This window comes from Chrysemys picta, chromosome 4 (genome assembly GCF_011386835.1).
Source record: "Chrysemys picta bellii isolate R12L10 chromosome 4, ASM1138683v2, whole genome shotgun sequence".
NCBI lineage: Eukaryota > Metazoa > Chordata > Testudines > Emydidae > Chrysemys > Chrysemys picta.
The window spans coordinates 97,247,195-97,259,772 of record NC_088794.1 but is presented as its reverse complement, the minus strand read 5'-3'; the positions used below and the strand labels follow the sequence as shown (position 1 = coordinate 97,259,772).

The window sequence follows — 12,578 nt, the reverse complement described above, 5'->3', positions numbered from 1 at the left end:
CAAACATGGAGCCTTAATTATTATGTAATAAATCTAACAAAGTAATTCTATAGACTTCAACGCTTTAGCATGTGATGTTCTACATGGGAAAATTACTTACCAGGTGTTTGTTTTGTTATGTTCTCCTCTTTTCCCTACTCTGCAAGAAAGATACCTCAAATTATGCTAGTATGGCTCCAATGTCCTATCAGGAAGCAGAAACTAAGTGAAATTGCTAGTCTCACAACCCTATATAAGATAACGGTTCATCTGCAAATTTTGTCACCTCAGTGTTTACCCCTTTTTCCAGATCATTTGTGACTATCTTGAACAGCACTGGTCCGAGTACAAATCTCTGGGGGAAACCACTATTTACTCCTTTCATTCTGAAAACTGACCATTTAATCCTACCCTTTCTTTCCTATCTTTTAACCAGTTACCAATCCAGGAGAGGACCTACTCTCTGAAAATCCAAGTTCACTCTATCCACTGGATCACCCTTGTCCACATGTTTGTTGACCCTCTCTCCCCCCCCCAAAGAATTCTAATAGATTCGTGTGAAACAATGTCTCTTTACAAAAGCTGTGTTGACTCTTATCCAACAAATCGCGTTCATCTATGTGATCATTCTGTTCTTAAAACTTTGTAAAGAAGGCTATTTGCTTCCTGGCTTGTCATCTCTGTTTTGTCCTTCTCTGATCTCTTCTCTCTGTCATCTTTACACCTGTCATTATCATATTTCGTTTGAGAAGGAAAGGGGAGAAAGATCTTGCAGAGTTGTCTCTCCATGCTTCCAGGATGAAGTGGTAAGATAAGACTGGGGTATGGTAAGCAGGGTCTTCTATCTGCAGGCTCAGTTTTTGACAGTCTTTCTTACCTCCTCATTCCTGATATGTGGAGTGATAACAGTATAAAGTGAGGCATCATTTTTACAGAATGGGGGAAGCAGAATAATGTGCAATCAAAGCAACCATTATAATCAGAGCTCAAAAATGCTACTGCAATAAGGAGGTGCAACGGTGCTCTGCTAAGTTATACCTGAATCCAAATTTGGAAGTGATTAGATATATAATGACAATAATTAGTAAACGATGAAGTCTAATTTAGTAAATTAAAGAGGATTTTGTTAAATTACAATATAACCAAACTATCTCGATTTATCACAGACTCTGTAACATTAACAATGTTTTACCAATCTGATGCAATTTTAAGCTAGCAATGATGTATAGATATGTGCCTAGCTGATTTATTAAAACACAATTCTTTTTTGAAAAAAAGAGGGGTGACTCACACAGCTATTAGGCTAAAAATCTGAATTTGGATTTTTATTAAAATATCATAATACAAACATTTTGCATCAGTAAAAGAAATTAGAAATGTGGACACACCTAAAATGTTATAGTAATATATAGTCTCTATTTAATTCTGCACTGGGTGATATGTACAAGTCTGTCTTTACTGAATGTAAACAACAAAAACCAATATATAGAATACCAATATGTATATTTAGTATACTTTTAGACCATGTGCATGCTGTCAGCATACAGGGTTGAAGTGCTGTAAGCAATTCGGATTAATTTTTCTTATATTTAGAACATGATATCATTTTATTTTATTTTTTAAGTATGGAGCTTGTCATATCAGAGAAACAACTCAATAGATATATGTTGAGACTCGTGTGAATTAGCCTGGAAACTAGTATGAGAATATATGTTCTCCAGAAACACACAGGAAGTCAAGACAAAGAAAAGAAACTACAGGTTTTACTATTATAAAAAATATTCCATGTGTATCTAGCATTATTTTCCCGTTGACAGTATTAATCACAATCAATACTATCAAGTATCAGGGTGAAGCCATGTTAGTCTGTATCCACAAAAAACAACAAGGAGTCCGGTGGCACCTTAAAGACTAACAGATTTATTTGGGCATACGCTTTCATGGGTAAAAAACCTCACTTCTTCAGCTGCATGGAGTGAAAGTTACAGATGCAGGCATTATACACATGAAGAGAAGGGAGTACTCTTTGATACTATTGATAGTATAATCAATATAATAAGATTCCAGGATTGTCACTCTGAAGCGATAGAAACAGCTACAAGCATGATTGAGGGCTCTTTTTGTTCAGAATACCACCAGGTTGAATCCTCACTGGGTTTTGCAATCTGTTACCATCAATTTTTAAGTTCTCAGCCATTTTGACTTTATGAATGATACCCATGTGACAGCATGGGCTTTCAGCTACTAGTATTTCATAAAACTATTAATTGGGGGGGGGAAATTACATCAGAGCAAGAATTTTGAAAAACAGTTTGCGCGTGTTATTTTTGGCATGGTTTTATGCTTTATAAAAGTACTTTGTTGCCCCACCACTATAATTGTACTGCATTAGTGAATACCTTTGGTGAGAACCTGCTTCTTTTGTTCATCTTAATCAAAAACCTATTCTAAATGGTTGTTAAGAGCCTCACCTCCTCTGGTCTGCAATGGTATGCTGGGAATGTCAGCTTCTGTGGATAGCTCATTGTTCATGCTGATGCAATAAAATAGTTCATCCAAGAAAGAGGGTTTTTTCAATCTTTTTGCGCTGAGTGCTCTTGACATAAAGTAACCTTCAGTATTATTCTTATTCTCCATCTCCTGTGAACTTTCTAGGTCATCAGGTTCTTCTATTTGGGCCACAGAATCATGATTTGATGAATGACTAATGGCCAAAGCTTTACTGAGATAGTAGCCACAGGTTTCACTCTCTGCACTTTCACATATACTTTTATCTTCGATACCAGCCCTCTCCTGAGCTGTTAACATCCCCACACTACGGGCTTCATCTAACAGTTTGGATAGAGTAGACGTGGAGAGCAGGGTGGAGTCCTGAGTTGCGTAACAAGAGGGACTTATTCCATCAGAAAGAGATTCCTGTAATTCTGGCACGGTAACATTGCTTATTGTTCTTGGGAACTGCATACATTCTTCCAGAAGAGTCACCAGCTGCCCTTCAGAGAGACAAGGTAGTTCTTCAGGCTGGAAAAAACGAGCAAAAATTTCTTCCTGTCAAAATATAACAATTAATAAAACCATCACAAAAGAGTTTGGCAGACACAAAAGAATGAATAGGACTCTTGAAAATTTATGATATTATTTTGGGGGTTTCCTGAGTTTAAATATGCTTATATGTAATTACACTACTTATTAAACCGTTCCAAAAGGTGTGAGATAGATTAGACACTGAAACTTGTTAAGGAGGCTTGCTGTACACCAGGCACTTAATAGAGAGGCCTTTCATTTCACCTACACTCTCACACAAGACTTCATATTATTAAAGATGAAAGCACAGTTGTTTACTTACTAAGTTAAACAGTTTAGTGACTTTTTAAAAATATAATATTTCCTTGTTGATTTCAGGGCTCTAGTCTCTTTCAATTATCAAGAGAAACAGAATACATAGCTGAAAGATCCATAGTAATTTGGATGATATATTTGGAGCTCTTACACCCAGGTATCCCTTTTTCAGTCAATTTCTTATACTAACAATGAGGGGGCAGTTACGTTAGACAGGGCTTATGATGCACAAGTTCAGTCATCACAACCTTTAATGCTCCTGTGTAACAGAGCAGAGCAACACCACACAATGGTGTAAGGCAGGTACTGAAGAAGACTATCTTTTCCAGCTGAAACTACAGGGGGTTTATTAGGTAGCCAAAGTGTAGATACTCAAAGAGCAATTTGGCCAGAGTATCAGGGGTAACAAAATATTACTTTTACAAAAAGTATAAGTTTTTTTTTTTAAAGATCACAATTGATCAGGGCCTCAGTTTTACCTGACATCCAAACATGATGGGCCAGATGATCAACTGATGATTTCAATACAGCTAAACCAATGTATACTACCTGGAGATCTGGCCCACTACAAAACCTCCAACACCACAAACCATGCTGGAGCATTGATCCAGCACTGAGTCAGAGAACAGTGCCACCTACCAGCATCAGCACCATTTCCTGCAGTACCTGGCTTTTTTCTACAGGACTCTTATCCAAGTATTGACCTAGCATGACACTGCTTACTTTATGTGATGTGATGAGATCACAGCCCAAAGGGGCATAGTTGCATGGATTACATGTTAAAACTGCTCATTCATGTTTATGAATTGGAATAGCCTTCAGTCAAGAAGAAATGAATACTTCTTTGTTAAATATGTTTAAGGTATTAAAAGTTTCAAGTTGACTCTACAAATCAACAAGTTAGAGATCAGGGGTCGCTTCCAGTCATCACTCTACAGTGGGTGAGTTTTCAAATCTTGGTGTCCTTTAAAATATCAAATAGATAAAAAGGAAGTGAAAAAGCCTGCATTACCAAGCCACCACCAGTTACTGAATGATAGGCAGCATGAACTGAGTTCCTTTGCGGTGGTGCACAGAATCAACAGCAATGATGATGGCTGGGAAAATGCTTTTAAAAGAACAAAAGCCCATCTAAGATCCCACATCAGTAGCAGTTATAGGTAAAAAAATCTTTCTAGCTAACCTAAAAGGTAAAAATCAGACATGAAAAAGAATCAGGAAGCTCAACATGTAAAGCTGTGTGGCAATCTAATGATGTCAGAAAAAAATATTGTTCAAAGCAACAATCACTTGACTTGAGTTACAATTTATACATATGGATTTCCAATATATTAACACACTAATGAAAACAAAGATTACATAACGCTTTAGTACTAAGCAAGAGTATTAATACTTGCAAAGTCTTGTTTACAAATCTGCTGGGTGTTAACTATTAATAAGTCCAGTAATTATTAATAAGTCCAGTCCAGAGGATGATAAATATTAAGTACAATTATAATACCATTATATAATTCAACAATATGCCCTCACCTAGAATATTATATTCAGTTCGTCTCATTTCTGAAAGGAGTTAACAGAATTAGAAGGGGCTCAGAGATACTCCTCCATGACCACATGACTGTCTCCATCTTGTGCAGGGGCTCTACCTCTGAGGCCTTTGTCATCCAAACTGGCGTAAAACAAGGCTATGTACTGACACCCACCCTTTTCTCCATTTTCTTAGCAGCTATGAAAACATTAACCCAAGACTGTCTACCACAGGGCATTGGCATCCAATATCGGATTGACGGCAACCTCTTCAACCTTTCTCATCTCCGTGCCAGAACTAAAGTAATATCGGCAACAATAACCAAACTCCAGTACGCAGATGATTGTGCTGGAGTTGCACACTCAAAGGACGATCTTCAAACAGCCCTTAATTGCTTCTCTGAAGCTTACAAAAGCCTACGGATAACGCTGAACATCAGCAAAAAAAAAGTCCTCCACCATCCAATCCCTGGTCAATCATCAGACCCAGACAGGAAGATCTATATGGACAAAGAAGAACTGGAAAATGTAGAATACTTTGCCTATCTTGGCAGCCATCTCTCATGGAGGGCAGACATAGACGTTGAGATTCAGCAAAGAATTCCCTGTGCCAGCCTTGCCTTTGGCAGACTGTCTCGCCAGGTGTTCAACAATCACAACATCAGAACACATACTCGACTTTAAGTTTATAAAGCGGTGGTAATCCCAATTTTCCTCTATGGCTGTGAGACTTGCGTGACCTATAAAAAACATCTGAAAAACCTGGAACTCCAGCACCAGCACTTTCTTTGAAAGATCCTCAACATAAAGTGGGAGGATTATCGCACTAATGTCAGTGCACAGAGGCCAACATCTTCTGTGTTAAGGCCCTGATTATCCAGCACCAGCTGAGATGGAGCAGGCACTGTGTGTGCATGCCTGATGTACACTTCCCAAAATAACCGCTGTACGCTCAATTCACCAAAGGAGAAAGGAAACGGGAAGGCCAAAAGAAACGCTTTAAAGACGCCCTCAAAATAAACATAAAGAGATGTGGCATCGACAGCACACGCTGGGAGACAGCAGCCCAGGATAGGGATAACTGGTGAAGACTTGTCAGAGAGGGAACGCCCACTAGAGGAAAATCCCCTTCCCTGGTCGCAGAAAAATGCCAGAAAAGAAAGGAAAGACAACTGTCACGCAGCAATCATGGCCCAACCCTGTCTTCCAACACCACCTGCAATGTCTGCCAATGAGCCTGTGGCTCAAAAATCAGACTCCTCAGTCACAAAAGGACCCATGAAAAATAAAACCTGTGAAAGAGCTCATCCTCGACCTCGAGGGATCGCCAACAAACGACAGTTGAGTTAGTATCAGTAATTAAAAGGTAAAAAAAATTACAAGGATGTTGTAATTATCCCCAAAACAAACATTAGAAACTCAGAAAATGTTGAGTTAAGGTTAGTCCTAAAAGAAATCCAAAAATGTTAAGGTATAGAAATGCACAGTGAAGGCATGCAAATAACCTTAATTCTGGCCTTCAGTGATGTCATATTGTAATTTTATAGTTATGATAGTGACATAATAGAGTTTGCAAACACAGATTAAATTAAACGGATTTTTAAAGACATTTGATGTTTAATCGTTTTCCCATCATGGTTTCACTGTATGGACTCACATCTTCCCTGAGGGCAACTTGGTTTTACTCCAGTTGAGAACAATGGGAGATGGCAGCCATTTAACTAAAAGGCTGTTTACTGTTGTTGTTGTTGTTTTTTAAAGAACAGCGCTAATTGTCTGTATTATAGGTAGAATTTTATTTTCGTGAACATAAAGTATGGTAATTACATGAAGAGTCAATCTAAAGAATAATGAGAGAATTTAGTTTTCATTAGCTAACTAGATCCTGGACCAAGTTATGTCATTTTCTCATACTTTTAGGTTTTCATAACAGTGAAGAAAATCTTAATTAGCAGGGAATGGAGCCAGAGACTCCTGTAACTAACCCAAAATTACAGGAGAAATCAATTTGAACTCAGGACTTTAACTCCCACCTCTAAGCACAATCTACTAGCCCATGCTGTCTCTCTAAGCTTCTTGTAGTAGTGCTTTAACTTGCAGGGCAAATTTTTTTGCAAGTACTTTTTATTTAAAAGGTAACTCTTGAGCATTTAAAGATATAGTGATATCATATCATGTGACAATTAACACACCACAACTAAGAAATATGTATTATTTCTGTCTTTTTAATCCACAGTGCCACTTATATGGGAATTACTTTTAGTGATTACATGACAATCTGCAGAAGTATGTAAATACTAACATAAGGAATTACACTGTGTTTACAAGGAACAGCATACTCTAGTTACCATGTAACTAAAGAGGTGTTATTAGTTAAAAATAAACACTTTAATGAACAGGGTTCTACAGCAAATATTTTTTAAAATGTGCACCTATGTTTTGTATACAAAGCTGGTAATTGCACATGTAAATGAGAAACTACAGTCCAGATCCTCAAAGGTATTTAGGCAACTAACTCCAATTAGGTTTCAGAGGGGTTGCCGTGTTAGTCTGTATCAGCAAAAACAATGAGGTGTCCTTGTGGCACCTTAAAGACTAACACATTTATTTGGGCATAAGCTTTTGTGGGCTATAACCCACTTCATCAGATGCAAGGAGTGTCATGTGCTGTATATTTATACCTGCTTACTGTATTTTTCACTCAATACATCTGATGAAATGGGTTATAGCCCACGAAAGCTTATGCCCAAATAAATGTGTTAGTCTCTAAGGTGCCACAAGGACTCCTCGTTGTTTTAATTCCAATTAAAATCAATGGCAATTAGGTGCCTAAATATCTTTGAAGATCTGCGTCTAAAAGCACATTTTCCAGTTTGTCATTGTGTACTTTTCCATTGTATATGTAACTGTCCTTCCTACATGTGAAACAGCATTTGTAGGATGGGTGCCTATAGTTATGGTTGTGTGCCATTATCTGTTGTGTGCATACACCAATGTGTTCCAACGTGAGTTAAATTGTGAATGCATATTTCCCTTTGTACATGTTGGCCTCTAGATTTTGAAGATTTGACTCTAAAGTGCTACCCTCACTTAATCTGCTATTATTTATATATTTCCATTCAGAGTAAAATATTTTTGTTGAAAGGCTGACAAATTCAGTTAAACAGCTGCCTTTGGACATAGTTTGTCTGTATTTCTATCTTTTCATGGGGTCTGATTTCACATTATTGCTTGTTCCCATGCCATAGAAAATATCTCTGAGAGTTCTCGAGCTACAGTAAGATTTTTAGTAAATGGAGAACAGATACTGAATAATCTACTGCAAAATTAATAGATTGTTCAGTAATGTGGGGAAGGCATAGAAGTGCAGTGAATGTTTAGAAAAAACTACATAAATTATTTTTTTTAAGATTTTGGTTTCCCGCCTAACAAAAGTGGAGCTGAGTTACCCTGTGCCATTTCATTTATTCAGGTGTGAGGGTTTCTGGTTTTTGAGTATCTTGAAGTCTGATCTTGAGTTATAAAAATATTAATCTACGAATGAATGCTTATAATTGTGAAGGTTTGCTTTTCTAGCTGGTTTCAAAAAGCATAGAGAAATGGGAATATTTTCTATCAAAAAATATTCAAAAACTAAAAGCAAAGACTCGCATGAGTAATGCAATCCTCTAATTATTTACCCAAAATCAAGTTGCGTGTTCATTAACGAAACTGATTTACTTCCTGACAAGGAGTATTTGTGTAGGGTTGCCAACAAGAAAATAGGACAAGAGAGGAGAAACCCCAGGAAAGGTTTAAGACAGTTCTTGATGTGTTAAATCTTCTATGCAAGAAACTGTTCCTGGCCAAAGAAAAAAAGCAAGCAATTTAGAGAAAAGAACAGGGTTATGTCTGTAGAGTTTCGGACAGTCAGGTAGTTATGGAACAAACTTTCATATCAGTGAAGAAAATGTTTCACCCAAACATAACAATAACAGAAATATTTTCATTTTTTTTTACAAAATGTAAAAATATAATTTTTTGTTTGGATTTAAACATTGTCCTACTGCATTTGCAACCAGTCTGTGGTGTATGTAGTAGTACGTGACAACCAGAATGTGAAACTGGTCATACAAAAATGTGGAACTCAGTCTAATTTTAATTATCCATTTGAATTAACTGCAAATAAAAAACCACCAGCATCTATGATAAGAAGTAAATTAGTTTTGACATTTTAGACCAAATTTAGACCAGCTCCCAGTTAAACAGGTGCAAGTCTAGTGAAGACTTTACAGAGAAAATGAAGACAAGTGGATTGTATTCATTAAATTTTGGACCTTAATGGTGAGTCGCTAGAATATAAAAGTCAAATTTAGCAAATGCTGGTAATATCAGCACTTTTAACTGAAATGTCCTGGAATTACAAATTGATTTTGTATGTGGCAGCCCATTTCTGCTGGTAGCATGCCAAAATAACAACTGAACATGAACACTCAAAGGCCGGGCTCAAGGTGGACAACATGTGCTGGGAATGTCTAGGAACTTCTCCAACAGCTATAGAAGGTGAGCAGAAGGCGAAGAGAGCCAGGATGGGCTCCTGCCAATCACACTACAGATCTAGTATGTAGCCCCAGCAGAGCATCTAACACTCCAGGGGCACCACACGGAGCAGGAGCTGGAGGACTGAGGAGAGGGAACAAATACTGTATGAATTATCTATGTTGACATAAACAAGAACAATTATGCGTTGCCAGTTATTCTTGTGGTGAATGGTTTCATCCAGGTTAATGAATTTTTAGATAAGTTAGATGTAGACAAGTCAGCAAGGCTGATAAAATTCATCCTTTGGTATTTAAGGAACTAGCTGAAGCAATCTCGGAACTGTTCACAATTATCTTTGAGAACCCATGGAGGACGGGGGAAGTGCCAGAAAACCGGAGAAGGGCAAACATAGTACCTATCTTTAAAAAGGTGAACGAAGTGGACCCGGGACATTATAGATCAGTCAGCCTAACTTTGATATCTAAAAAGATACTGAAACAAATGATTAATCAATCAATCTGTAAGCATCTAGAGGATAATAGGGTGATAGTGAATAGCCAGCATGGATTTATCAAGAACAAATCATGCCAAACCAACCTAATTCCCTTCTCTGACAAGGTTACTGGCTTACTGGAATGGGGAAAGCAGCAGACATGGTGCATCTTGATTTTAGTAAGGTTCTTTACACAGTCCCACATGGCATTCTCGTGAGCAAACTAGGGAAAGATCTCAATAAAATTACTGTAAGGTACTGTGACAGGGTCAGGCCAGATGGCTACAGAGGGTGATCGAAGGTAGATACATTAGCCCCAGATTAAACAGGTCCCCTTTCCCCTGAATAAAATAATGGGCTTTTCCAGAACAATCAGGAAGTTGCTGGAACCAATTATGGCAGGCAGGCTAATTAGGACACTGGAGCCAGTTAAGCTGCTAGGATCAATTAGGACAGGCAGGCTAATCAGAGCACCTGGTTTAAAAAGGACCTGACTCCAGTTATTGAGTGTGCGTGTGAGGAGCTGGGAGCAAGAGGCGCATTGAGAGTGAGAAGGCGTACTGCTGGACGACTGAGGAGTACAAGCATCAACAGACATCAGGAGGAAGGTCCTGCAGTGAGCACAAAGAAGGTGTTGGGAGGAGGCCATGGGGAAGTAGCCCAGGAAGTTGTAGCTGTCACACAGCTGTTACAGGAAACCCTGTAGACAGCTGCGATCCACAGGGCCCTGGGCTGGAACCTGGAGTAGAGAGCAGGCCCGGGTTCCCCCCATCCTCCCAACTCCCTATTTGATACAAGAGGAGTTGACCTGGACTGTGGGTCCCACCAGAGGGGAAGGTCCCTGGCCTGTCCCCCGACCCACTAGGTGGGTCCGCAGAGACTATGGGAATTGTTCTCCAACCTTTCTCCATGCTGGCCAGCGATGAGGTTAGCTGAGTGAACGGCAAGTTTGAGCCACTAGCAAAAGTGGCCAAACTGAGGGCTGCAGTGAATCTGAGGTGAGCAAATCCGCCAATAAGCGCAGGACCCACCAAGGCAGAGGAGGACCTTTGTCACAGTATGTACAAAACTGGTTGAAAGATACTAAAAGAGTAGTTATCAATGGTCACTGTCAAACTGTGAGAATGGATCTAGTGGGGTCCTGAACCCCAGCAAGTCTAACAGCAGCCCTGACATTCTCTACAAATTAGAGAACTGGTCTGAACTCAACAAGGTAAAATTCAATAAAGACAAGTTCAAAGTACTTCACTTAGGAAGAAAAAAATAATTGACAATCTGCAGCAAGGGAGATTTAGGTTAGATATTAGGAAAAACTTTCTAACTATAATGGTAGTTAAGTTCTGGAATAGGCTGTGGAATTGCAGGCTTTTAAGAACAGTTTGGACAAACATCTGTTAGGGATGGTCCAGGATATTTGGTCCTGCCTCAGTGCAGGGAGCTGGACTTGCGGACTTCTTGAGGTCCTTTCCAGCCCTACATTTCTATGATTTCATAGTGTTTTTGTACATTTTAAAGCTCCTAGATAGGATCATATGAAGTTAATTTTAGAATCTTGAGTTAGGTAAAGTGTAGATGACTAAGAGGTACATGAACAGGGTGGTGGCCTAATTCCTCTGAGGTCAAGGGGGATTAGTAATTTCTCATCTGTTTATGGGGCTTCTGAGTTATTCAGGGATGATGGGGCTCACCTATCTGATTGGGGAGCTGACATATTTTTGGCCAGCATTAAAGAAGATGTCAGTAAATGTCTAGGACCCTGGCCAGGAATGGGGAGAGGCCAGCCAAACTAATTGCTGGCGCCCCCTTGAGGTAAATGTCCAGTGCAGGTATTCCATAGAGAATGGATACAGACAGAACGGATAGGTAAACGATTTTAAGGAGGCACTTTTTAAAGGAGCAGAGAAAAAGGAAGGGGATTGACTCCTTGCTGTACCAGTCATTGGAGCCCCTAACACTTTATGACCCCCCTTAACCCTCCTAAGAGAGGGAGAGGGTGGCAGGATCTGAGCAGCGGGTTGGCTGGGATCAGAATGGAAAAGGGGGAGGGCTAATGGCAGCCCCTGAGTATATGGAAATAATTATGGAATTACCTGAACTGTACAATTTTTAATCAGCTGAGTACTACCAGATATTTAAAAATAAAGTTGTGGCCTAATTTAAACCACATCCAGTCCCTCCTGTCCTTCTTCCAGCATAGCTGGACAATGACCCTGTCATCTACTCACAAATTTGGGACAGGTGGTCAGTACTGAAATCAGAGCAAAGAGGCTGCTCTTAGTGTCCATTCAAGCACTAGCTTTGGAAATTCTATTTAGAGAAGTCTGAATAACAGGGGGAAAAGATGGGAATATACTTACATTAAATGTATTGTTTATATGAAACCACATCAGCACTTTAATACCTGGGATTATATAGAAAGTTGATACAATATAATATTTGTATATATAAAAAAATAATTATTTTATGGTTAACTGTACACTTTTAGGAGGTTCAATACTTGGAATCAACAGTAAATTCTTAGGATGACACTAAATTCCAGTTCTTCTAACTTTCATTGTCCTCACTGTAATGTACTTACAAAACCTCATTAAACAGACAAAACATTTACAGAGATACTATTTTAATAACATATAAATGCATCATATTCATATTATTCAGAATATAGAAACCACATACTAGACAAGGCAAAATGATCTATGAAGTCTGGTTCCTATTATAA

General features: G+C 38.7%; 1 protein-coding gene across 9 annotated transcripts in view; it reads right to left on the bottom strand.

The window, feature by feature from the left end:
* FSIP1 (fibrous sheath interacting protein 1) overlaps nt 1-12,578 on the bottom strand; it is a 172,785-nt gene that overhangs the window by 6,833 nt on the left and 153,374 nt on the right. For 7 of the 9 annotated variants that reach the window (XM_065593189.1, XM_065593191.1, XM_065593194.1 and 4 more), the window contains one exon: nt 2,451-3,027. The exons of 1 other annotated variant lie outside the window; for it this stretch is intronic. In XM_065593189.1, the coding sequence (XP_065449261.1) occupies nt 2,451-3,027 (577 nt within the window). The remainder of the gene's footprint in view (nt 1-2,450; nt 3,028-12,578) is intronic. One more of the 9 variants, XM_042841801.2, reaches the window with a different exon arrangement.